General features: G+C 44.7%; 1 protein-coding gene and 2 pseudogenes across 1 annotated transcript; all 3 read left to right on the top strand.

Moving 5' to 3' along the window:
* Positions 1 to 335: 335 nt before the first annotated feature.
* LOC139570294 (peroxiredoxin-like 2A) lies at positions 336 to 3,277 on the top strand (annotated as a pseudogene).
* A 357-nt stretch (positions 3,278 to 3,634) lies between these two features.
* On the top strand, positions 3,635 to 11,322 carry LOC139570297 (peroxiredoxin-like 2A; annotated as a pseudogene).
* A 96-nt stretch (positions 11,323 to 11,418) lies between these two features.
* LOC139570295 (PDZ domain-containing protein 7-like) lies at positions 11,419 to 26,540 on the top strand. The gene is made up of 16 exons (XM_071392064.1): positions 11,419 to 12,731; positions 12,880 to 13,117; positions 13,462 to 13,599; positions 20,011 to 20,185; positions 21,026 to 21,208; positions 21,389 to 21,536; positions 22,321 to 22,381; positions 22,568 to 22,990; positions 23,133 to 23,300; positions 23,503 to 23,624; positions 23,732 to 23,823; positions 24,010 to 24,101; positions 24,226 to 24,297; positions 24,517 to 25,143; positions 25,375 to 25,475; positions 26,015 to 26,540. Exons 2-16 carry the CDS (start codon positions 12,958 to 12,960, stop codon positions 26,156 to 26,158), a joined length of 2,706 nt encoding a protein of 901 aa, XP_071248165.1. The 5' UTR covers positions 11,419 to 12,731; positions 12,880 to 12,957; the 3' UTR covers positions 26,159 to 26,540.

Genomic DNA, 26,540 nt, shown 5'->3' on the forward strand with positions numbered 1-26,540 from the left:
TTCCAATTGTATTTATTATGAATGACATTTTTTAAGCAGTCAAATGTTTAATTGATGTGGTGATTCTTTTTCTGGTTCTAGTAGTTAGAAAAACTATGGCAGTAGGGACCCTGTAGATATGATCAGCTTCGCATGTGCTCTGAACGCTACAGATGGATGTGCCACATGGTTGATGGTGATAGCGCCACTCTGAGGCTGCATTTAAACAGGCAGCCCAATTCTAAAATGTTCCACTAATTGTTATTATGACCAATCACATCAGATCTTTTCACGTCAGTTATTTTTCAGAACTGATCTGTTTGGGCAAAAGACCAATAAGTGACACAAATATCAGAATTGGGCTGCCTGTCTAATCGCATTTTTAACGCAGTGTAATTGGCCATGCCTGTGCGGCATCAATCCAATCACTTTGCTGGCGAGACAGCGACTGAATAGCTCACATAACATGTATCTATGTACTTTCGAAATCACTTGTGAAATATCAAAACAACGTTTGGTCTACGATTGGGTTGGATTTAATTATTCGGGGATTTAAACCCAGCCTGCAACGTCTGAGTCATAAGGGGCCAATCTATGCCAAGGGTCGACCGCGTGCCTTCATTGTTGAGAGTGTTCATGGTCCAAGAGTGGTTTCGTGTTGAATTTCCTTTCCTATTTCGATACAAAGACAACTTTTGCGATGGATGTTGTGGTCCAGTCATTGGGCGCAGTTGTTGCCTTAATCGCTACTGGTTTGCGCTCTTTCAGCGACTTGTTTTTGACGCAGCCATCGAGGGCCACCCTCAAACATTTAGAGGAGACTGACCTCAAACCATTGACAGGAGGTATGTTTATAAAGTACTTTCTAAATGTATTATGTTATCTGACGTATTGGTGTACAATGGATGGCTACATAATGTATTGGTGACAATTGCAATTATCCCCATAGGACTATCTGAACTGAAGTAGCCCTGCCCTTGCCTGAACCCGATTTTGACTCATCGGGCAGAAAATAGCGTTTTGAATCATGCCAGTTTCCCCTCATGACCTCGACAAGCCACAATATTTAATAAGCCTATTTGAACACACTTTACGGTTGGTTTGTCAGTGCATTTGGTCCTTTTGGCGGTTGACTTAATTATACTTTCCTATGGATACCTTGTCTCCCATTCCTACCGCCAAAAGGACTAACTGCACGGACAACCGGTAAAGTATGTTCAAATAGAATTTTATTCAACATTCTCATGTAGCGTTCTTGAGGTAACTGTCCTGATCGAAATGTTAAGTTCTGCCCAACAACGTCGGGTTCCCAGGCAACCCGTGACATGAATTTGCTTAATTTTAACCGTGCAACTTGTTTCCCACTTAGAGCGTGAGCCTTTGAAGGCTAAACGTTTATGGGAGAAGTCTGGAGCAGTTGTCGTGGTAGTAAGGCGGCCTGGATGATTTTTGTGCAGAGAGGTATAGTTTGAGTCACTGTTTACCTTTGCGCTTGTAAACACTTTATTACAGAATTTATTTGATGTAACAGTAACACTGAGGTGTGAAGCCTTATTTGCATATTTATTTCCCAGGGTGTGTTCTGAGTGAATTTGAGGTACAAGTACCATGTTTGCTACTAACAGACATGATTGTTGCATTTGATGGCTTTCATCAAACAGATTTGAATAGTTTAGACTTGTTTTAGATCTTAAGTATAAGAACAATTAGTCAATGTGTGTGCAGACATAGCTATAAAAAAAAAAAAACTGTTCTAAAAATCTACCTGCAACAGAGCATGCTGGGATATGAGACACATATCTTTAACTCCTTTTAACGGAAATTAACTCAACAGTCTTAAGAACACAATGTGGTGTTGATTCCACTGACCCAAATAGTACTTCCTTTTTTTTTGTCACATACACCAGATAGCTGCAGTGAAATGTGGTGTTTTACAGGGTTAGCCATAGTAGTATGGTGCCCCCTGGAGTAAATTGGGGTTAAGTGCTTTGTTCAAGGGCTCGTTGTCAGCTTGGGTATCCGACCCAGCGACCTTTCGGTTACTGGCCCAACGCTCTAACCACTGGCTACCTGCCTGCCACCCGCAGGTATTCACCGCAGGTGGTGTCAATTGAAATCCCACTGGTGATAACCCCACTAGAATCAACACTCGGCCATAACTCAAATCTTTTGACCTCAACATTGGGACTTCAACGTCATATCAATATAGGCTACTTCATGATTATTTATTCTGCCGGGTTGTGGTCTGATCTAGGCCCTGTCTGTCATTTGGCAATTGGCTTATGTGGTGTAATCCTCCAGGAGGCCGCTGAGCTGTCCTCTCTGAAGCCCCAGCTGGAGGAGCTCGGGGTCCCTCTGTATGCCGTAGTGAAGGAGGACATCGGCACAGAGATCCAGAACTTCAGACCCTACTTCAATGGGGAGATTTTTGTGGATGAAAAGGTGCATAGGCTGGATTTCATGGTCTAATTTACAGGAAATGAATCCTCTTGTCCAATCAGTGCCGTATTGGGTCATATCTCAACTAGTTATGAATGCAACACTTTATCTAATCTGACATGATTATTGCAATATGAGTAGAGTGATTTGTTGCAACTCCAAAGCCTTCTGTTTTGTGTCACAGAGATGTTTCTATGGGCCCCGCGAGCGTAAGATGGGTCTGTTGGCGTTCCTCCGTCTGGGCGTGTGGATGAATGGTCTGCGAGCCTTCAAGAACGGCTTCTTAGGAAATGTGTTTGGAGAAGGCTTTGTGCTGGGTGGGGTGTTCGTCATTGGAGCAGGGCAGCAGGTAGGTTTTTCAGGAAATATTCATTTCGCCATCTCACTGATGCATGGGTCGTAAAATAAGTTGAGGGAAATGCTGGCTAAATGAATCAAATGGCGCCGCCAATATCTTTTTTTCTTCTGCAGGGTGTACTGCTGGAGCACAGGGAGATGGAGTTCGGGGATAAGGTCAACATTCTGGAAGTCCTGAAAGCTGCCAGAAAAGTACAAACTGAACTTGTGTCTTTGGAGAAGGAGTAATGTGCCTTTTGATAGAAACTGAAACAAATTCCACCCAACTTAGGAGGTAGAAAGGGTGCCATGTTCTCTCTGGGATCTGCAGGGGCGTGTCCTGCTGATGTGTAGGTGCTGTGTTGGGCTGTCGGAGTGTGTTTATGATGGTCTGTGTCTAAACTCTGTGGAGGGACCAGACTTGATGCTTTACACAAGTCTCCCCATTTGATCGACACACGGCAGACGGGCTACCTGAGGACCTGAAAGACCTGTTTGACAATAAAGATCTCGTTATGCATCAGTATGTCTCTGATCTCTTTTCTCTGGCTAGGTTAATGATTCACTTGACACAGGTTTTAACATGTCTGTTCAGTATTTCTCTAATTCAACCATATTGACTGCTCATGTAGTCAATCTTATTGTTAATCTGACACGTGTTTTGATTACATTGGCAACTACAATTAGTTAAGTTTCCAGTGTTTAATGCTGTGCATTTTATGTCTTGACTGTTTTTTTAAGAAGACCTTGGCTAGATCTAGGCACCTTAAAGTCGGTCACTATTTTTATAATGTAAGGGATGTGATTGGCTGAATCCTCAGTCATTCAAATGACCCTCTGGCAGCCTCCTGTTTATGTGGCGAGTATAGGGTGTGTGACATCTGGACTTCACACTGTTGGACAGATGACAAACAGAAGCAGAGGGAGCAACACTGCATGTTCTGTCTATTGTTCTATGTCCTGGGAAATCTACAGCAACAAGTTGGTATTCTTTTGTCTCTTAGGCCTTAAATATGATACTTAATGCATGTGCACTTTCAGAACTAGAGGTAAACAAGTTGACTGACAGTCTATACTTCGGTTTTATACAATGTATGACGAATGAAGGTGGACTCACTCCTTGCGCTTCAACTTTTAAGTCTGCCACTTGTACATCAGCTGCCACACTGAATTGTCTCTAAATGCTTAGTGACTGTAGGGTTAATTACTAGTGGTGAACACGTTTTTGTCCAACTTTGACTCTCTTGGATACAGCAGTGCATTTACACTTTACGTCTTGGGTAATCGGATCATTTTCTTTAACATACTGTGAACGCCCAATGTGTGAGCTTGTGATTGACACTGATACTGTGGCTGTCACCCCCCCCCCCCAAAAGGACCTTGCTCTGTTTTGCAACTACCCAAATAACTAAGCAGAAATGTTTCAGAATTGATTCATCAGGTTTTGATATTGTTCAATAGCCCTGTCCTGATTCAGGTGGTGTTCTGTGTATGCATGACATTTGCAATGTCACACTAAGTCAAAAGATTATTTGATCTACAGCTTACAAAATGTAGCAGTGAGTGTCCAATCGAGGGGATTGTGATTACAGGCCTTGAGACATTTTCGCTGCATCCGTGACCTTTTCTGAGACGATGTGCTTTCATGAGATAATACAAATGGAGCCTTGTCAGAAGAATTGAGTCATGGTTGGGACACAATGTGCCTTCTGACTCAACCAGGGCAAAGGCAACACCATGGCTCCTCATAGTTAGGAAATAAAATGTACTGTTGCAGAAAAGGGGGAGGGGTCATCTGGAATTCTACCGGAGCAAATCTGGCTCTCTGGCTTTAAGTATAACACCTTCAACATGAAACAGCTGTTCACTTCCACACTTGATCTGTACAAACTGTTCAGTCGATCTACAGAAGATACTCTTGGTGTTGGCGGTCTGTTTTGAGACTAATTCTGTTTCCCCACCCTGAAGTATGAACTTGTACACGTCCACTCATAGATTTCAAAGGAATGGGCTGACAACTATTCCCCCCCCCCCCCAACCCATTCCTTTTAAATCCATGAGGATTGAGAAAGTGTATGCTAACCACGTTTATATGCACACTATGCTATTTGGGATATTCAAGTATTCTGTTTTTGAGTTAACGCATAAATATATCTCGTTTACAATTACCCGAAAAAGTTCTCACGGTTGAGAAACCCCGATAAGATGCCTGGGATATGCTGATTTTAGACTTCAAAAAGTGAGTCGGCTACTTTCACCCCTAAATTTCTGCTTATTGCCGACTTTTTGTAAGCCATTTATCTATTATAGTTAGATGCATGCAGCTTTTCTGTCATAGCCCAACTTGTTGCCCCAGAAGACTAAATACAGTAGTGCTTACCAGAATGTCTTTACATTGATAGAATGAATGCGTTAATCTACACTGAACAAAAATATAAACGCAACATGTAACGTGGTGGTCTCATGTTACATGAGCTGAAACATTTTCCATACACACAAAAAGCTTATTTAAGAAAATGTTGCGCACATTTGTTTATATCCCTGTTAGTGAGCATTTTCTCCTTTGCCCAACATATGCTACACCAGTCAGGTGGATAGATTATCAAGAAGCTGATTAAACAGCATGATCATTACACAGGTGCGCCTTGTGCTGGGGCCAATAAAAGGCCACTCTAAAATGTGTGGTTTTGTCACAACACAATGCTTCAGATGTCTCAAGTTTTGAGGGTGTATGCAAATGGCATACTGATTGCAGGAATGTCCACCAGAGCTGTTGCCAAATAATTGAATGTTAATTTCTCTACCATAAGTCGCCTCAATGTCGTTTTAAAGAATTTGTCAGTACGTCCAACTGGCCTCACAATCACAGACCACGTGTATGGCGTCATGTGGGCGAGCGGTTTGCTGATGTGAACAGAGTGCCCCATGGTGGCGGTGGGGTTAAGGTATGGGCAGGCATCAAAACAGTGGAGATTGGTCCTGTGCCAAATGTCATCAGTGCTTTTATTTTGAAGTGAACGTCTAGGGACAACAATGGCTCAGCCGTGAAGTGGTAGGCCACACAAGCTCACAGAACGGGACCTCTTGAGTGCTGAAGCTTGTAAAAATCGTCAGTCCTCGGTTGGAACACTCACTACCGAGTTTCAAACTGCCTCTGGAAGCAACGTCAGCACAAGAACTGTTTGGTGGGAACGTCATGAAATGGCCGAGCAGCCGCACACAAGCCTAAGATCACCATGCGCAATGTCTGCTGGAGTGGTGTAAAGCTCTCCGCAGCCCGACGGGACGAATCTGGGTTTGGTGGATGCCAGGAGAACGCTATCTGCCCCAATGCATAGTGGCAACTGTACATTTTGGTGGAGGAGGAATAATGGTCTGGGGTTGTTTTTTATGGTTCGGGCCTTTTAGTTCCAGTGATGGGAGATCTTAACGCTACAGCATACAATGACATTCTAGAGACTATTCTGTGCTTCCAACTTTGTGGCAACAGTTTGGGGAAGGCCCTTTCCTGTTTCAGCATGACAATTCCCCCGTGCACAAAGCGAGGTCCATACAGAAATGGTTTGTTGAGATCAGTGTGGAAGAACTTGACTGGCCTGCACAGAGCCCTGACCTCAACCCCATCAAACACCTTTGGGATAAATTGGAACACCGACTGTGAGCCAGGCCTAATCGCCCAACATCAGTGCTCGACTTCACTAATGCTGTTGTGGCTGAACGGAAGCAAGTCCCCGCAGCAATGTTCCAACATCTAGTGAAAAGCCTTCCCAGAACAGTGGAGGCTGTTATAGCAGCAAGGGCGGGACCAACTCCATATTAATGGCCATGACTTTGGAATGAGCTGTTTGACGAGCAGGTGTCCACATACTTTTGATCATTTAGTGTAAGACTTAAGTTTGCTTTGAGTGCATATTTTATGTGTATATAGTTGAAATCGCCTACTGTCTGCTTGCATAAGTGTCAAAGATAACACATTACACCCACATTCGCATTTTATCAAGAGATGCTGAAAAACATTAATCATATTGTTCCACTGCTGTTCCTTGAGACAAATTAACAGCAGTATCATTTTACTGCAAGAAATGCATAATTCTGCAGGAGTTTATATTATATCACACTACATGTGAGAGCTTATAGACCTACAGTCAGTGTCCAGATTTCAGTTACTATTCTATTTAACCCTTATGAACTTAAATGAGGAATATTCTGTTTATTCATGGATACAGGGTACTTGTGAACGGGATATCAAAGGTGCATGTAAACAGCTTATCCCGAATAGGACCTTAAGCGGGATATGAGCTACTAGCCGGTATACTGTGTGCATGTAAATGTGGTCAATGACAAGGCAGAGAAAATGAATAGGGCTTTGGGCACAGTGCAGTCAAAAACAATATTTTTCTCTGTTTTGGCTTTCCATTGTGACATCACCATGAAGTCAATTAGTTAATAGATCAATAAGAAAGAGTTCCAAACCTCTCTGCCAACAACAGCACATTTTCTGTTTTCCCCTCCTCACTCAGACCACTTCCAGACAGTCCTAGCAAGATTCTTGCTTGAGAAATTTCCCTTTGCTAAGAAGCTTTTTTTTATTTTATTTTTTAACATTTTAATTGAAAACAATCACAGTAAGCTACTTTAATTGTTACCCAGAAATGATTTGATGTTAAGATAATAACGTCTGCATTGGACCTTTTTAATCAGTTGTCTGTCCCTGCAGTGCTATCTTTCCTCCTGGAGGGGGAGCCCCTGTCCCTCAGTGTATGGTCTGTGGGCATCGGGGTGCTGGTTGCCTGGCTGGCTGGCCTTATCTTGGCCAACACTGACCTGTTCCTGACCAAGTCAGCCCCGTCCACTCTGGAGCACTTGGAGAACATGGAGCTCAAATCAACACCCGCAGCCGGTGAGACCAAAACAAAAGCTTTACTGATTAACTTTCATCAGCTGATTTAGCTTTCAATGGAAAAGCACTTCTAGAATAATCTCCCAGCAGTGGAGTGGTCTTTGATTCAGTGCCAGTGTTAATTTAAATATGTAACGTATACACCTGAAAGCTTCTTACTATTGTGTGCAATATTGTTGGTTGTGTCTCTGCAGATAAGACTGTTAAAGCCAGGAGTCTGTGGGAAAAGACTGGTGCGGTACTCATGGCTGTGAGGCGCCCCGGATGATCCTTATGCAGAGAGGTACAGTATATTTGTAGGGGTATGAGTGTGTATGCATGCTGTATATATGTGGCTGTATATACTCATGGAATTGTGCACATATACTCTCTCCAGGAGGCCTCTGAGCTGTCCTCTCTGAAGCCCCAGCTGGAGGAGCTCGGGGTCCCTCTGTATGCTGTGGTGAAGGAGGACATCGGCACAGAGATCCAGAACTTCAGACCCTACTTCAATGGGGAGATTTTTGTGGATGAGAAGGTCAGTTATATTCGCTGTACTTTTCTCCAATCAGGTAATGTGAGAAAGACTAATGATAGGAAGTTGTCTTTTACAGCAATGTTTCTATGGTCCCAAGCCGAGGAGGATGGGACTGGGTCTTGGTCTGGCTCGTCTGGGGGTGTGGCAGAACCTCCTTCGAGCCAGGAAGAAGGGTTACCAGGGTAACACGAAGGGGGAGGGCTTCATCCTCGGTGGTGTTTATGTGATTGGAGCAGGGAAACAGGTAAGTTCCTCATTTCCTCTACTGGTTTCATCATATGAGTTTACATTTGTTTTTAGTGAATCATATATATTTTAAATGTTGTGTGTAATTCTGAAGGGTATTCTGCTGGAGCACCGGGAGAAGGAGTTTGGGGACAAAGCTGACCGTCCCTCTGTCCTGCAGGCGGCAAAGAAGATCAAGAAGGGGAAATAGATTGGATATTGAAAGATGGCTGTGAAGTTAAGGCCTCAGAAGTAGTGTACATGTACTGTATGTCACAAACTAATTTGACATATTATTGTATACTGAACAAAAATATAAATGCAACATTCAACAATTTCAAAGATTTAACTGAGTTACAGTTCATATGAGGAAATCAATCAATTTAAATACATTCATTAGGCACTAATCTGTGGACTGGGAATATCACATGACTGGGAATACAGATATGCATATGTTGGTCACAGATACAGTACCAGTCAAAAGTTTGGACACCTACTTATTCAAGGGTATTTTTACTATTTTCTATATTGTAGAATAATAGTGAATACATCAAAACTAGGAAATAACACATATTGAATCATGAAGTAACCAAAAAAGTGTTAAAAAAAATAAAAATAGATTTTAAATGTTTGATTCTTCAAAGTAGCCACCCTTTGCCTTGATGACAGCTTTGCACACTTGGCATTCTCTCAACCAGCTTCATGAGGATGCACCTGGAATGCATTTCAATGCATGGTAGGGGTGGTATACAGAAGATAGCCCTATTTGGTAAAAGACCAAGTCCATATTATGACATGAACAGCGCAAATAAGCAAAGAGAAACAACAGCCCATCATTACTTTAAGACATGAAGGTCAGTCAATCAAGAACTTTGAAAGTTTCTTCAAGTGCAGTCGCAAAAACCATCAAGTGCTATAATGAAACTGGCTCTCATGAGTAATGCCACAGGAAAGGAAGACCCAGAGTTACCTCTGCCGCAGAGGATAAGTTCATTAGAGTTACCAGCCTCAGAAATTATAGCCCAAGTAAATGCTTTACAGAGTTCAAGTAACAGACACATCTTAACATCAACTGTACAGAGGAGACTGCGTGAATCAGGCCTTCATGGTTGAATTGCTGCAAAGAAACCACTACTAAGGACACCAATAAGAAGAAGAGACTTGTTTGGGCTAAGAAACACGAGCAATGGACGGACCAAATTTGTCCTTTGGTCTGATGAGTCCAAATGTTAGATTTTTGGTTCCAACCTCTGTGTCTTTGTGAGCGGATGATCTCCACATGTGTGGTTCCCACCGTGAAGCATGGAGGAGGAGGTGTGATGGTGATTTGCTGGTGACACTGTCTGTGATTTATTTAGAATTCAAAACACACTTAACCAGCATGGCTACCACAGCATTCTGCAGCGATTCACCATCCCATCTGGTTTGCGCTCAGTGGGACTATCATTTGTTTTTCAACAGGACAATGACACAACACCTCCAGGCTGTGTAAGGGCTATTTGACCAAGAAAGAAAGTGATGGAGTGCTGCATCAGATGACCTGGCCTCCACAACTACCCGATCTCAACCCAATTGAGATGGTTTGGGATGAGTTGGACAACAGAGTGAAGGAAAAGCAGCCAACAAGTGCTCAGCATATGTGGGAACTCCTTCAAGACTGTTGGAAAAGCATTCCAGGTGAAGCTGGTTGAGAGAATGCCAAGCGTGTGCAAAGCTGTCATCAAGGCAAAGGGTGGCTACTTTGAAGAATCTAATATTTTGATTTGTTTAACACTTTTTTGGTTACTACATGATTCAATATGTGTTATTTCATAGTTTTGATGTATTCACTATTATTCTACAATGTAGAAAATAGTAAAAGTAAAGATAAACCCTTGAATGAGTAGGTGTGTCCAAACCTTTGACTGGTACTGTACCTTTAAAAAAATGGGCCTCATGATGGCAACAGGATCTTGTCAGGGTATTTTTGTGCGTTCAAATTGCCATCGATAAAATGCAATTGTGTTCGTTGTTCCTAGTTTATGCCTGCCCATACCATAACCCCACTGCCATCATGGGGCACTCTGTTCACAACGTTGACATCAGCAAATCGCTAACCCACACAATGCCATGCACATGGTCTGTGGTTGTGAGGCTGGTTGGACGTACTGCCAAATTCTCTAAAACGATGTTGGAGGCGACTTATGGTAGAGAAATTAACATTCAATTCTCTGGCAATAGCTCTGGTGAACATTCCTGCAGTCAGCATGCTAATTGCATACTCCCTCAAAACTTGAGTCATCTGTGCCATTGTGTTGTGACAAAACTGAACATTTTAGTGGCCTTTTATTGTCCCCAGCACAAGGTGAACCTGTGTGATGATGATGCTATTTAATCAGCTTCTTGATATGCCACACCTGTCAGGTGACGGATTATCTTGGCAAAGGATACATGCTCACTAACAGGGATGTAAACAGCGTTGTGCACAATATTTGAGAGAAATAAGCTTTTTGTGCATATGGAACATTTCTGGGATCTTTTATTTCAGCTCATGAAACATGGGACCAACACTTTACATGATGCGTAAAAAATGTTGTTCAGTGTATGTATGGTAGGCAAAGCAAAGACTTCAACAATATACAGAAGCTAAGATTCGTATACAAAGAAAACACAAATGAAGTATATAGATCTATTTTGACTTCAGTGTTCAGTAAGGGTGGGTTGCACAAGTCATTTCGCTATGTTAGATATGTCTTCTAACAATGCTGAAGGTGTTGTAGTTCTGTGAGTGTGTTAATGATGGTCTGGGTCTAAACTGTTGAGGGACCAGAGCTGATGCATTACACCCAGTTCCACCACTACAACCAGCTCATACCAGACAGGCTGATAAAATTGTGTTGAATTGTACTGTATACCCTCACGGACAATAAACTGAGCCTTTTGTTTCCACTGGAGTATCATTTAGACAATGTACAAAAAAAAAGAACAATGGGGAAAGGGGGATACCAGGGACAGAAAGACAGATGTTTCCCTTGTCAGTTCAGGGATTCGATTTGGCAACCTTTCGGTTACTGGCCCAACGCTCTAAATGAAGACTGCTTTTATGCCAGGACACAGTGGATTTGATCAAATACCTTTATTTGATATAGAAATTGATTATTATGGCTTTTAGAAAAATATGGCTCATAAAATTAGGATATAGTATGCCCATTTGCCATGAGTTGCCTACCTGTATTTCCTACTCAGAGGAACGATGAGCTGGTTCAGCAGCCAATCTGAAAGCAGTTTTGTGTCCCAGTCAAAATGAAGACATCCAATAACATTGCTGTAGAGGGCGGGACCTCGATAGTTTTGTGCTCTTCCCAGGTGAGCTAGGTCATTCAACACAACATGGACAAAGGTAATGTTAAAACCTAAAAATCCGGTTAAAACAATAGCTTGAGTTCATCCTAGGATATCTGTATGCTGTCGAGTGAATTAATGTAACCTTAACACCTTCCAGCAACTTAGTAGTCAGTCATTGCTGGTGAAATGGTGCTGGTGAATATCTGCACATTATCATCGCTTTAGTTTTTATAAATGTATTTATCAGCCGTACCATTCATTTTGTCGGAGCGCTTTATTTAATTAATTAATTTTATTTAGACTATATAGAAATGGCAAGACATGCCACGGTAGGCTTTTGTACAGCTCCCAGGCTGTGGCTGTTGTTGACGAACTACGCAGATAACGTACGCAGATAACGTACGCATTACCTCTAATAAAACATATAATAGTAAGGGAAGTGTACTTTAAGGCCGGCCTACTTTACATGCCAGTAGTTAGGATGCTTGACTAACATAATGTTGCCAACAGCGCATTCTATTTACGCAGTTAGTTCAACGTCGCTGTCCAAGGTCCCGACAAGCCGTAGGCGCATGGGGGAAATCCTCCTTCATGACGACACCGGGTTTATCACGCATTGGGTTAAGTTTAGTCCAAGGTATCCATGGCATCAAAAGCATGTGACATCGTGTCTGTAATTGGGTCAGGCAGGTTGATGAAAGTAAGCTTAAGAACCCGTTATCAAAAAGAGCTCAGCCGTTCATCATTGCTCAACCTACAGTCGATATGATCTAAGAAATTGCAGCATGTTTGGAAATAATTGAGCAACATGTATCCTTATCAGTTCGCACATAACATTTGGTTGGTTATTCAATTGGATGAGGTATCTGACCCTGCATACACTGGACAGGTCTGTGTTTCTCATGGTGTTAGGTGGGGGAGTGAGATTCACCATGGCCAGGAATGGACCAGAGTGTGAGTCCAGGGAGGCGGAGGGTCTGCCAACATGTCACAAACCACCCATCTCCACTGGTAAGTTACCATGCTACTCAATCGTGCCAATATATTCTGCTAGTTTATGTTCTGGCTTCGGTGCATGCATTTATGACAATTTCAAGCCATTGAATTGTACTATTATCTGGTTTCAGCAACCCTGAGCCTCCATCTCCTTCTGTTCTAGGCTCCTTCATCCAGCGCTGAGCCCCTGGAGGAGTGTGTACTGGGTAGGCGTGTGTGAAAGAGGACCCAGCTCCTGGCCATGGCTCACTCGTCAGACCCCTCCCGCAGGGACGCAACCCCCGGGACTCAGAGGTCAGGCACGGCTACGCACCACCTCCTCCGGAAGCAGCAGCAGCGCCGTGGAATCCAATCTTCCTCCCCCATGGGCCGGGTCATCCTCATCAACTCTCCTGTGGACGGTGAGGCTGCCGCTCTGATACACCACACCAGAGATTGGCTCAGATCAGATCAGCGTGCCCTCTAAGGCATGACCAGTGTCTGGCATATAGGCCTCCCCTCATCACAATCCATATACTGCTACACAGACAGTTAAGCACCATTTGTTTTTTTAAATTAATGTGTTCAGCTCTTTGAAGACAGATTATAAATTGTGGCATAAAATTAACTCCATATGACATACAGGCAAAAGGTGCATTTTTGTGATCCCTTATATTATCAAAGTGTCACTCATCAAACTTACAACAGAATTTTCTCTTGGAGTTCACCTGGGAGTATCTGTATTGATCTATGACGTGTTTGTCAGGTGGAGATGACAGTGAGGACATCCATACGGTCACAGTGGATAAGAGTGTGGACGGCAGGCTGGGCTTCAGCGTGCGTGGAGGCTCAGAGCACGGCCTCAGCATCTTTGTCAGCAAGGTAGAGGACAACAGCTCCGCAGGTAAACAATACATCCAGACAACTATATATCTGTGTTACACATTTAGTCTACACATGACAGGTGTGACATAACATGAGTGACACTGTTCTACCTTGACTGTTTTTAAATTGAGAGACCGACTGTGTGTGTGTGAGCGTCTGCATCTGTATGGCTGTGTCCATGCATGTACTGTACAGTGCATTCGGAAAGTATTCAGACCCCTTGACTTCTTCCACATTTTGTTACGCTACAGCCTTACTGCAAAATGGATGAAATAATTTTTTTCCCTCATCAATCTACACACAATACCCCATAACGACAAAGCGAAAACAGGTTTTTAGAAATGTTTGCAAATAAATAAATGCAAATATTTAAGTATTCAGACCCTTTGAAATGAGACTCGAAATTGAGCTCAGGTGCATCCTGTTTCCATTGATCATCCTTGAGATGTTTCTACAACTTGATTGGAGTCCACCTGTGGTAAATTAAATTGATTGGACATGATTTGGAAAAGCACACACCTGTCTATATAAGATTCCACAGTTGACAGTGCATGTCAGAGCAAAAACCAAGCCATGAGGTCGAAGGAATTGTCTGTAGAGCTTCGAGACAGGATTGTGTCGAGGCACAGATCTGGGGAAGGGTCCCAAAATATTTCTGCAGCATTGAAGGTCCCCAAGAACACAGTGGCCTCCATCATTCTTAAATGGAACAAGTTTGGAACCACCAAGACTCTTCCTAGAGCTGCCCTCCCGGTCAAACTGAGCAATCGGGGGAGAAGGGCCTTTATCAGGGAGGTGACTACAAACCTGATGGTCACACTGACAGTGCTCCAGAGTTCCTTTGTGTTGATGGGAGAACCTTCCAGATGGACAACCATCTCTGCAGCACTCCACCAATCAGGCCTTTATGGTAGAGTGGCCAGAAGGAAGCCACTCCTCAGTAAAGGGCACACGACAGCCTGCTTGGAGTTTGCCAAAAGGCACCTAAAGGACTCTCAGACCATGAGAAACAAGATTCTCTGGTCTGATGAAACCAAGATTGAACTCTTTGGCCTGAATGCCAAGCTTCACGTCTGGAGGAAACCTGGCACCATCCTTACGGTGAAGCATGGTGGTGGAAGCATCATGCTGTGTGTATGTTATTCAGCGGCAGGGACTGGGAGACTAGTCAGGATCGAGGGACAGATGAACGGAGCAAAGTACAGAGAGATCCTTGATGAAAACCTGCTCCAGAGCGCTCAGGACCTCAGACTGGGGAGAAGGTTCACCTTCCAACAGGACAACAGCCCTAAGCACACAGCCAAGACAACGCAGGAGTGGCTTTGGGACAAATCAACAGGTGTAGACCTCACAGTGAAATGCTTACTTACGAGCCCCTAACCGACAGTGCAGTTTAAAAAAACATGGATAAGAATAAGAGATAAAAGTAACAAGTAATTAAAGAGGAGCAGTAAAAAATAACAATATATACAGGGATGTGCCGGTACAGAGTCAATGTGCAAGGGCACCGGTTAGTTGAGGTAGTATGTACATGTAGATAGAGTTAATTGAAGTGACTATGCATAGATGACAACAGAGAGTGGCAGTGGTGTGGAGAGGGGAGGGGGGCAATGTGAATAGTCTGGTTAGCCATTTGACTAGATGTTCAGGAGTCTTATGGCTTGGGATAGCAGCTGTTTAGAAGCCTCTTGGACCTAGACTTGGCGCTCCAGTACCGCTTGCCATGTGGTAGCAGAGAGAACAGTCTATGACTATGGCGGCTGGAGTCTTTGACAATTTTCAGGGCCTTCCTCTGACACCGCCTGGTATAGAGGTCCTGGATGGCAGGAAGCCTGGCCCCAGTGATGTACTGGGCCGTTCGCACTACCCTCTGTAGTGCCTTGCGGTCGGAGGCCGAGCAGTTGCCATACCAGGCAGTGATGCAACCAGTCAGGATGCTCTCAAAGGTGCAGCTGTAGAACCTTTTGATATTCTGAGGACCCATGCCAAATCTTTTCAGTCTCCTGAGGGGAAATAGGTTTTGTCGTGCCCGCTTCACGACTGTCATAGTGTGCTTGGACCATGTTAGTTTGTTGGTGATGTGGACACCAAGGAACTTGAAGCTCTCAACCTGCTCCACTGCAGCCCCGTCGATGAGAATGGGGGCGTGCTCGGTCCTCTTGTTTCTGTAGTCCACAATCATCTCTTTTGTCTTGATCACATTGAGGGAGAGGTTGTTGTCCTGGCACCACACGGCCAGATCTCTGACCTCCTCCCAATAGGCTGTCTCGTTGTTGTCGTTGATCAGGCCTACTGTTGTGTCATTGCCAAATTTAATGATGGTGTTGGAGTCGTGCCTGGCCGTGTAGTCATGAGTAAACAGGGAGTACAGGAGGGGACTGAGCACGCACCCCTGAGGGATCCCTGTGTTGAGGATCAGCTTGGCGGATGTGTTGTTACCTACCCTTACCACCTGGTGCAGCCTGTCAGGAAGTCCTGGATCCAGTTGCAGAGGGAAGTATTTAGTCCCAGGGTCCTTAGCTTATTGATGAGCTTTGAGGGCACGACGCTGAGCTGTAGTCAATGAATAGCATTCTCACATATCATCTGTAGATCTGTTGGGGCGGTATGCAAATTGGAGTGGGTCTAGGGTTTCTGGGATGATGGTGTTGATGTGAGCCATGACCAGCATTTCAAAGCAATTCATGGCTACAGACGTGAGTGCTACGGGTCGGTAGTCATTTAGGCTGGTTACCTTAGTGTTCTTGGGCACAGGCACTATGCTGCTTAAAACATGTTGGTATTACAGACTCGGACAGGGAGAGGTTGAAAATGTCAGTGAAGACACTTTCTAGTTGGTCAGCGCATGCTCGGAGTACACGTCCTGGTAATCTGTCTGGCCCTGCAGCCTTGTGACTGTTGACCTGTCTAAAGGTCTTACTCACATCGGCTGCGGCGAGCGTGATCACACAGTCTTCCAGTACATCTGGTGGTCTCATGCATGTTTCAGTGTTATTTGCCTCAAAGCTAGCATAGAAGTAGTTTAGCTCGTCCGGTAGGCTCGTGTCACTGGGCAGCTCTCGGCTGTGCTTCCCTTTCTAGTCTGTAATGGTTTGCAGGCACTGCCACATCCGACGAGCGTCAGAGCCGGTGTAGTATGACTCGATCTTAGTCCTGTATTGAAGCTTTGCCTGTTTGATGGTTCGTCGGAGGGCATAGCGGGATTTCTTATAAGCTTCCGGGTTAGAGTACCGCTCCTTGAAAGCAGCAGCTCTAGCCTTTAGCTCAGTGCGGATGCTGCCTGTAATCCATGGTTTCTGGTTGGGGTATGTACAGTTGAAGTGGGAGATTTACATACACTTAGGTTGGAGTCATTAAAACTCGTTTTTCAACCACTCCACACATTTCTTGTTAACAAACTATAGTTTTGGCAAGTCGGTTAGAACATCTACTTTGTGCATGACACAAGTAATTTTTACAACAATTGTTTACAGACATATTATTTCACTTATAATTCACTGTATCACAATTCCAGTGGGTCAGAAGTTTACATACACTAAGTTGACTGTGCCTTTAAACAGCTTGGAAAATTCCAGAAAATGATGTCATGGCTTTAGAAGCTTCTGATAGGCTAATTGACATAATTTGAGTCAATTGGAGGTGTACCTGTGGATGTATTTCAAGGCCTACCTTCAAACTCTGTGCCTCTTTGCTTGACATCATGGGAAAATCAAAAGAAATCAGCCAAGACCTCAGAAAAATTATTGTAGACCTCCATAAGTCTGGTTCATCCATGGGAGCAATTTCCAAACACCTGAAGGTACCACGTTCATCTGTACAAACAATAGTACGGAAGTATAAACACCATGGGACCAAGCAGCCGTCATACCGCTCAGGAAGGAGACGTGTTCTGTCTCCTTGAGATGAACATACTTTGGTGCGAAAAGTGCAAATTAATCCCAGAACAACAGCAAAGGACCTTGTGAAGATGCTGGAGGAAACAGGTACAAAAGTATCTATAGTCACAGTAAAATTAGTCCTATATCGACATAACCTGAAAGGCCGCTCAGCAAGGAAGAAGCCACTGCTCCAAAATCGCCATAAAAAAGCCAGACTACGGTTTGCAACTGCACATGGGGACAATGATCGTACTTTTTGGAGAAATGTCCTCTGGTCTGATGACACAAAAATAGAACTGTTTGGCCATAATGACCATCGTTATGTTTGGAGGAAAAGCCGAAGAACACCATCCCAACAGTGAAGCACGGGAGTGGCAGCATCATGTTGTGGGGGTGCTTTGCTGCAGGAGGGACTGGTGCACTTCACAAAATAGATGGCATCATGAGGTAGGAAAATTATGTGGATATATTGAAGCAACATCTCAAGACATCAGTCAGGAACTTAAAGTTTGGTCGCAAATGGGTCTTCCAAATGGACAATGACCCGAAGCATACTTCCAAGGTTGTGGCAAAATGGCTTAAGGACAACAAAGTCAAGGTATTGGAATGGCCATCACAAAGCCCTGACCTCAATCCTATAGAACATTTTTGGGCAGAACTGAAAAAGTGTGTGCAAGCAAGGAGGCCTACAAACCTGACTCAGTTACACCAGCTATGTCAGGAGGCATGGGCCAAAATTCACCCAACTTATTGTGGGAAGCTTTTGGAAGGCTACCCGAAACGTTTGACCTAAGTTAAACAATTTAAAGGCAATGCTACCAAATACTAATTGAGTGTTTGTAAACTTCTGACCAACTGGGAATGTGATGAAATAAATAAAAGCTGAAATAAATCATTCTCTCTACTATTATTCTAACATTTCACATTCTTAAAATAAAGTGGTGATCCTAACTGACCTAAGACTGAGTTTATATGTATTTGGCTAAGGTGTATGTAAACTTCCGACTTCAATTGTACGTACAGTCACTGTGGGGACGACGTCATCGATGCACTTATTGATGAAGTCAATGACAGATGTGGTGTACTCCTTAATGCCGTTGGAGGAATCCCGGAACATATTCCAGTCTGCTAGCAAAACAGTCCTGTAGCTTAGCATCTGCTTCATCTAGTCACTGGTGCTTCCTGCTTTAATTTAATTTTGTAAGCAGGAATCAGGAGGATAGAATTATGGTCATATTTGCCAAATGGAGGGGGAGTGAGAGTGTTGTATGCATCTCTGTGTGTGGAGTATAGGTGGTCCAGAGTTCTTTTCCCTCTGGTTGCACATTTAACATGTTGATAGAAATGAGGTAAAACTGATTTAAGTTTCCCTGCATTAAAGTCCCCGGCTACTAGGAGCGCCGCCTCTGGGTGAGCATTTTCTTGTTTGCTTATGGCGGAATACAGCTCATGCAATGCTATCTTAGTGCCAGCCTCTGACTGTGGTGGTATGTAAACAGCTACAAAGAATATAGATTAAACTCTCTCAGTAGGTAATGCTTATCATGTGAAACAAAAAATGGCTCGAGACTTCCTTAGATATCATGCACCAGCTGTTGTTTACAAAAATACATACACCGCCGCCCCTTGTCTTACCAGACGCCGCTGTTCTATCCTGCCGGTACATCGTATAACCAGCCAGCTGTATGTTGATATTGTCGTCGTTCAGCCACGACTCCGTGAAGCATAAGATGTTACAGTTTTTAATGTCCCGTTGGTAGTTTAATCTTCCCAATAACTCGTCCATGTTATTGTTCAAAGATTGCATGTTTGCGAGCAGAATTGAGGGGAGTGGGGGTTTATTCGATCACCTCCTACTCCTCAGAAGGCAGCCCGCCCTCCGGCCTCTCTTTCTCCACCTCCTCTTCACGCAGATCACTGGGGTCGGGGCCTGTTCCCGAGGGAGCCGTATTTCCTCCGCCTTGGCTCGTCAGAGTTGTGAAAGAAGAAAAAGGATTCTGCTTGTCCGTGGTGAGTAATCGCAGTCCTGATGTCTAGAAGTTATTTTCGGTCATAAGAGACGGTAGCGGCAACATTATGTACAAAATACGTTTAAAAAAATAAGTTACAAACAATGCAGATAAACAAACAAAATCACAATCGGTTGGGGGCACATAAAACGTCTGCCTTCTGCTCCGGCGCCATTTTTAAAATGGCATTTTTATCTCTGAATGTCCTTGAGTGGCCCAGCCAGAGCCCGGACTTGAACCCGATCGAGCATAGCTGTGCAGCGACCCTCCCCATCCCACCTGACAGAGCTTGAGAGGATCTGCAGAAAAGAATGGGAGAAACTCCCCAAATACAGGTGTGCCAAGCTTGTAGCGTCATACCCAAGAAGACTTGAGGCTGTAATCGCTGCCATTGGGGCATTAACAAAGTACTGAGTAAAGGGTCTGAATACTTATGGATTAAAACATTTTTTTTTTTTTTGAAGAATAAGGCTGCAATGTAACAAAATGTGGAAAAAGTCATGGGGTCTGAATACTTTACGAATGCACTGCATGTGTCCACAGAGCAGGCAGGCCTGTGTGTGGGGGACAAGCTGGTGGAGGTGAATGGGGTGAGCTTGGAGAGCATCACTATGAGCAGTGCAGTTAAAGTCCTGACAGGGAACAACAGACTGAGGATGGTGGTGAGACGCGTGGGCAAAGTACCCGGTATCCGCTACTCCAAAGAGAAGACAACCTGGTAAGCACCGACCTCTGATTATAAATTACACATTTTCTCTGTCAATGGAGCCACATTTTGGAATCCCTTTCACCCCTTGTGAGTCCCTTTCACCCCTTGAATTGTCTTACTGATTTGATTGTGTCTAGTTAGAATCCTGTCAATGAAGCAACTTATCTAATTTATCTAAAGCAATTTATCTAAATTATAAATTTATCTAATTTATCTAAAATTTCAATTTATCTAATTAGCAACTTAAATTCCATAGTTTATCTTTAAGTACTTATATAGGTCTGATCATGTCTTTACATGTATTTGATACATGTATACAGTATATATCAATGGTTCGATTACTCCTAGCCTAAATGTTAGTGAGTATAACTCTATTGCAGTATATATCCTTATGCACCAGTATACACTGAGTGTTGAGTGTAAAAAACCCAGCAGCGTTGCAGTTCTTGACAGACTCAAACCCGTGTGCCTGGCACCTACTACCATACCCCGCTCAAAGGCACTTCAATATTTTGTCTCGCCCATTCACCCTCTGAATGGCACATACACAATCCATGTCTCAGTTGTCTCAAGGCTTAAAAATCCTTCTTTAACCTGTCACCTCCCCTTCATCTACACTGATTTTGAAGTGAATTTAACAAGTGACATCATTAAGGGATCATAGATTTCACCTGGATTCACCTGGTCAGTCTGTCATGGAAAGAGCAAGTGTTCATAATGTTTTGTACACTTAGTGTATGCCAATGGTTTGATTACTCATAATAAAGCAGAACTCTACTACAGTGTGTATCCATATGTGCCAGTGTACGTCACGAAAACATTCGACCCCATAACATATCTCCATTGCAGGGTGGATCTGATCCACGGTAGGATGGTGGTGGAGGAGAGTGGGCGTACACCCTCCGCCTCGGTGGCCAGTTCAGATGGGGCCCTGCGGAGGATCATCCACCTCTACACCACCTCAGATGACTACTGCCTGGGCTTCAACATCCGAGGGGGCAAGGAGTTCGGCCTGGGCATCTACGTCTCCAAGTAGGCTCATACTGTAACATCTCCGGCTTGAGAAACAAAGAAATCATTCAAAATAAAGTTGAACCGCTTTTTGAATTCATAATTTAAATCCTTGCTTAGTTTGCAGTGTCTGTGTTTCCTGTGCTGTGCCGGACTTATGCCCTTCGCTGTTTAGTGATATTATGATGTGTGCTGTGTCAGATTGGATCCTGGTGGTCTGGGTGAACGGAACGGCATCAATATGGGCGACCAGATCCTTGCGGCCAACGGTGTAAGCTTTGAGGACATCAGCCACAGCAGTGCCGTGGAGGTGCTGAAGAGCCACACACACATCATGCTGACCATCAAGGTGAGTGTGGGTGACCTTTGACCTTCTACCTTGAACGTCGAAGACTTTGAAAACAGACAATTGGAGCTTGTGATTCAATATAGATCCAAATGAGATTATAGATTTTTTCCACCGCTGTGTTCATATTTACACGTGGAGATCCATGCTTCTTGGTGTATTGATGACCTGGTAATGAAGGTGTATCACCTTCCAGAATGAACCATGACTACTCTCCATTGAGAAAGTGTGTAGCCCAATTGTACTGGTCAGTGAAAATGGCCCACACAGTCACTCACTCACTGTCTCTCTCTTTCACACACACCCACGGACACCGTTGCTACAGTACACACACCAAGAGAGCAGGTTGCGTGGCAGGGCAGACAGCTGGCGTACAGTCGTAATATTGCTCGCTCACTTTACCTGTGGCGGGTTGGGTTTCACCCTGTGAAAAATAGCCAGGCCGCATGCATTATTCACCTGGCAGCTCGGCCAGGATCAGGTGATGATCAAAAGCACACAGGCGCATTTTGTACCTTAATGTTCTCCAATTCTTTACCTTGCCTTGGCCCCTCTAAGGGAAACACCATTACCAGTACTAGGGAAAATAACAGTACGAAGCATGTCAAAGGTGGAATATGTGTTGGGAATAGAACCATTTCCATTGCTTGTTGTCGACCTTTTTGCTGCTCTTTCTCTACGTTATATATGACTCTGTCTTTGTGGTTCTAGAGTTACTCTTGATCCTGTGAACGGGTCAAGAACTCTACTGTAACCTATTTGCATATCTCTGGCCGCATCTTTGCAGGAAGCGGGACGATACCCTGCCTATAAGGAGATGGTGGCAGAATACAGGTGGCTTAACAAGTGTATGTAACCATCTCCTTACCTCATGTAGCCTATATTATGTTTCAGGTGTGTTTTTGAATTATTTAAGAAAGCAACGTGCCACTGGTGACTTTTGCTAACTTTTATTTTTGAATATAGATCTTCCACACAAACAATTCAAAACAAACACTATATCTGTACTGATGTATGTGTCTCCTCTCTCTCAGTGGCCAGTGGCAATGGGACTCGGCCGTCTTCCTCCCAGGGCTCGGACTCCAACTCCTCTGCCTCATCCTTGTCCTCTGGGACTCCTATCTCCTCTCTGAGCGGACTGTCTCAGGTCATGTTCCCCCCCAGCCTGCCCTTCGGCATGGACATGGTGGACGTCTGTATCTCTACTGAGGACCAGAGGTCTGAGTCTGGCCAGTGCACTGACACCGCCATCCAGACCGACCCCTCGCCTCACAGGATGGGTGCGGACACTAGCCACAGCCTGGGGGCCACCACCCTCCTGCAGGACTCGGCCATCCGGGGGGAGGGAGGGGAGGGAGGCAGGGGGAGAGGAGAGTCCCCAAAAACGGCTGTCCTAATGGCCCTCAGTAGACCGAGTCAGCCCATCCATCGCTCCCAGAGCCAGGTCACTGTAGCAGGTGAGGCCAGAGGGGTGGACTGGTTTAGATAGAAAGGGAGTTTACTGCAATGATTGGACAACTCAGAAGACCCTGTTTTTGTAAAATGACTGAGTATAGTCTTGTTTGGTTGAGGCCCTGTCTCCTTCCTGTCCTGCCATAGAGGTGAAGCAGACGAAGCAGAGGAAACAACAGCAGAAAGGAGGGAAGAATCCTGAGAGGAGCACTCTACAGCGCTCCAAGACCTTTGTCAACCTGCTGTTCAGGGGTCGCAGGAGAGACACCTCCAAGGGGCGCTCCAAGTCCCCCCCCAAATCCGGGGCAGGCGGAGGTTAGTAGTACCTTCAATCATCCTGTAGACTATAAGAGAATAACATTAGTCGATGGTGCAACTAGCTGTTATTTCAACCGGAGTTTTACTCTGTCATTGTGAGTCAATGTGTCTGAGTATAAGTATGGCTAAAACCAGAGTTAGTTTGTTATAGAGTTGAGTTGGTATACTACAATCAGCTGGGTGTTGGTTATGTCCCTAGATGGGGAGCGCAGGCGCAGACCCAGCGGGCCGGACCCAGAGATGCTGGGGGTGGTGGAGGGCATGGCCCGCAGGCTGCTGAGTGAGGACGAGGTGGCCTCCGTCATGAAGACCTGCCGACGGGTATGGAGCCTGGGGCCTGGGCAGGAGAGGCACCGAAAATATGAACTGTTATCATCCTTATTCCATGGATTTGTGCATGCTGTGTTATAGTCACTATTCTCTTGCAGTACATAACAGAGCGTGTGGTGGAGAACCTGGTGCGCCACCTGCTGGCCGTGCTGGACCGGCCTGAGAAGCTGTTGCTGCTGAGAGAGATCAGGTACACAGAGAGGCAACAACAATAGTAACAACATTCACTTTAAGGATTTAGATAGGAAGGGGAACGGCCAGTTGAAGGATTTAGCATTCGGCTTAACTCACAAATCCAATTATCTGATGACTGGACAATGAAAACAATCCTGTTCTTTTTATAAGCTAATAACTCTCTCTCTCTCTTCCACTTTAGAATGCTGCTGCCTCCAGCTGACCTAGGGCTTTTCAACAACATGGTGGTCCCATTCGAAGTGGAGGCCTATGATATCTTGAAGTACCGTTCTGGTGAGGAAAGACATGAATATTCATAGAGTAATGTACACACTACCCCACACATTCAACAATATATTTAAAGGAAAGCGTTTCCATTCTTTAAATTACCCCTTTTCTCCCCTCCTTTATCATGTAGTCAGATCCCCACTTCTGCGCTCCCCCCAGTCTGGACGAGCCCCCAGACGACACCTCATCACCCCCATTCCAGGTCAGTACGGTCCCATCTACAGTATAGCAGTGTTTCTTTCATTCATTCTTGGGGAAGTGCAGGCTTTTGTTCCAGCCCGGCACTATCACACCTGATTCAACTAATTGTGGTTCAGGTTGAAGACCATGATTGTTGGAAACCGGTTTTACAGTCATGTTGGAACACAAGTCTGCTCTTCAGGATCTTGGTTGTTACACTGACTCCTGAATCCCCATGTAGACTTCCAGGGTGGCTTTGAGCTCCACAGTGCCCAGGAGGTGGAGAGGGAGAGCCAGCTGCTGGAGGAGCTAGAGCGGCTGCGTCTGTCTGCGTCCCAGAGCCCCCGGCAGCAGCACACCCATACCTCCAGAGCATTCCCCCCCCTGCTGGACGTCCCAGTGGATGGCTACGCCTCCTCAGACTCCCTCCGTCCTCCCTTCGTCAGCCCCCTGCTCCCCAACTGGCTGCTGGCCCACAGCAACACCACCGATCCCCGCTCCACTCTACGAGGACACAGTGGTACGGTCCGCTCCGTCCACTTTGATGTGTCAATGAACCAGGGAGATACCATCTCAGAGCGGGGGAGGTCTCCCTTCAGGAATGGGACTTCCAAGGGTAAAAAGGAGAAAACTGATAAAAGGGAGAAAGAAACTGTGTTCACTCTGCAGAGCGCTCCTCGACGCAGCAGGCCCCTGTTGTCCCAGGTGTTTGGCTCTGGCCTGGACGCTGACTTCACAGCAGAGGGGTTGGGAAGGGAGCGGTTGAACGGGCATCCCAGCTCCTCTGAGAATGGCCTCAATGGCAGCGCGCCGGTCATAGAGTACGAGTTCAAAACCGTCAGCATCTCCAAGACTAAGCAGTCACTGGGTGAGTTCATGTAAAATTCTTATGTCACGTTGTCAGTTTGCCATCCGCATGGTTTACCAAACAATTGCACCTCCAGTACTTCTCTGTAATATGTATTTATTAATTATTATAGAAAGGGGTCAGCAAAGTTGCTTACAACAGAGCCAATACAAATGTGATGTTTCACTCATACAATTCAACACATTTTTGGTTGTTTGTGTATGAAATAATGCCTTTGTTTTCCTGGTCCAGGCATCAGTATCTCCGGTGGGATGGAGTCCAAGGTGCAGCCGGTGGTGAAGATAGAGAAGATCTTCCCAGGAGGAGCCGCCTCCACGTGTGAAGTCCTGAAGGTACAGCTGTTCTAACCTGTGTTATGACCTGTTATAAGCTCCAAGGCGTCTCACTACAACCTGACCCATAAACCACCATTCAGATAAGCATTTCACCTTATGAACATCACACATTCCATTCAGATCTTTTCCAACTAATTTGATTTGACCTGATTAATGGAAATATGAATGTAGCTAGTGATGAAATCAAACATAGTGATGAGATGGAGGCCCAAGGTAATCTCAAGGGATCCTTGTTATAATAAGCCTTTTGAAGGAGCTCTTTTATTTGAGGGCAGAGTACTGATCTGAGGGGGGGGGGGGGTTATTTGAGTAATGCATGTTTTGAACCGGGGCATTTAGACTCTTTGGCACCACATTATAGAAAGAACAGAGAGCAATGCAATCAGAATTATGTTTTTGAGCTCAAATAACAACGCAAAGTGATGTTGAATTGAAAGATGGCAATGTGTGTGTGTGTGTGCACAAACTAGAGCAACAGAGCATGCACAAGACAAATGTATTCACTCTAACCTTCCTTCCTCTGGTTGCATCCCCAGGCTGGATTTGAGCTGGTGTCAGTGGATGGAGTGTCCCTGCAGGGCGTGACTCACCCCCACGCTGTGGAGATCATCCGCAGGGCTTTCAGCAACAAGGCCAAAGACCCCATGGTGTTTATAGTCAAAGTCCCCAAAAGCCCTTGACCCAAGACTGACTCACTGCAGAGAAAAATAGGTCTTTGGCCTGGAGGCACAAGACCTAAAGAGACTAGAAGCAACACAAACAGAACTACAGTGTGTTTGTTGGAAGAAGAGGAGAAGAGTGAGGAGTGAAAAGTGACAGTCTGATGGAATTCTGTGGGTTAATAGGAAACTCCTGTTTCCTCTATGGTGAACAAGAAGGATCCGGTCAATCAAATGAGGGGACTAAGAGACCTGCTGCCATGGGAACCAGCAGCCAGTGATGTGTGTGCTGTCCTAGAGCGCCAGTTCACACAATCCTTCACTTTTCATTATTTGTTATAATGTATTAATAATCGCATCAGACTTTCACAAATGTAAAATAAATACACATTTCTTAGGACAA

The sequence above is a fragment of the Salvelinus alpinus genome, chromosome 3, assembly GCF_045679555.1.
Source record: "Salvelinus alpinus chromosome 3, SLU_Salpinus.1, whole genome shotgun sequence".
Classification (NCBI taxonomy): Eukaryota; Metazoa; Chordata; class Actinopteri; order Salmoniformes; family Salmonidae; genus Salvelinus; species Salvelinus alpinus.

Excerpts from the sequence above, each read along its gene's own strand:
- LOC139570295 (XM_071392064.1), top strand. The coding sequence starts at position 12,958 with ATGGCTCACTCGTCAGACCCCTCCCGCAGGGACGCAACCCCCGGGACT. Across the intron at positions 23,625-23,731 it reads TCATGAAGACCTGCCGACGG|TACATAACAGAGCGTGTGGT; the intron begins GTATGGAGCCTG and ends ATTCTCTTGCAG. Across the intron at positions 24,298-24,516 it reads CCTCATCACCCCCATTCCAG|ACTTCCAGGGTGGCTTTGAG; the intron begins GTCAGTACGGTC and ends ATCCCCATGTAG.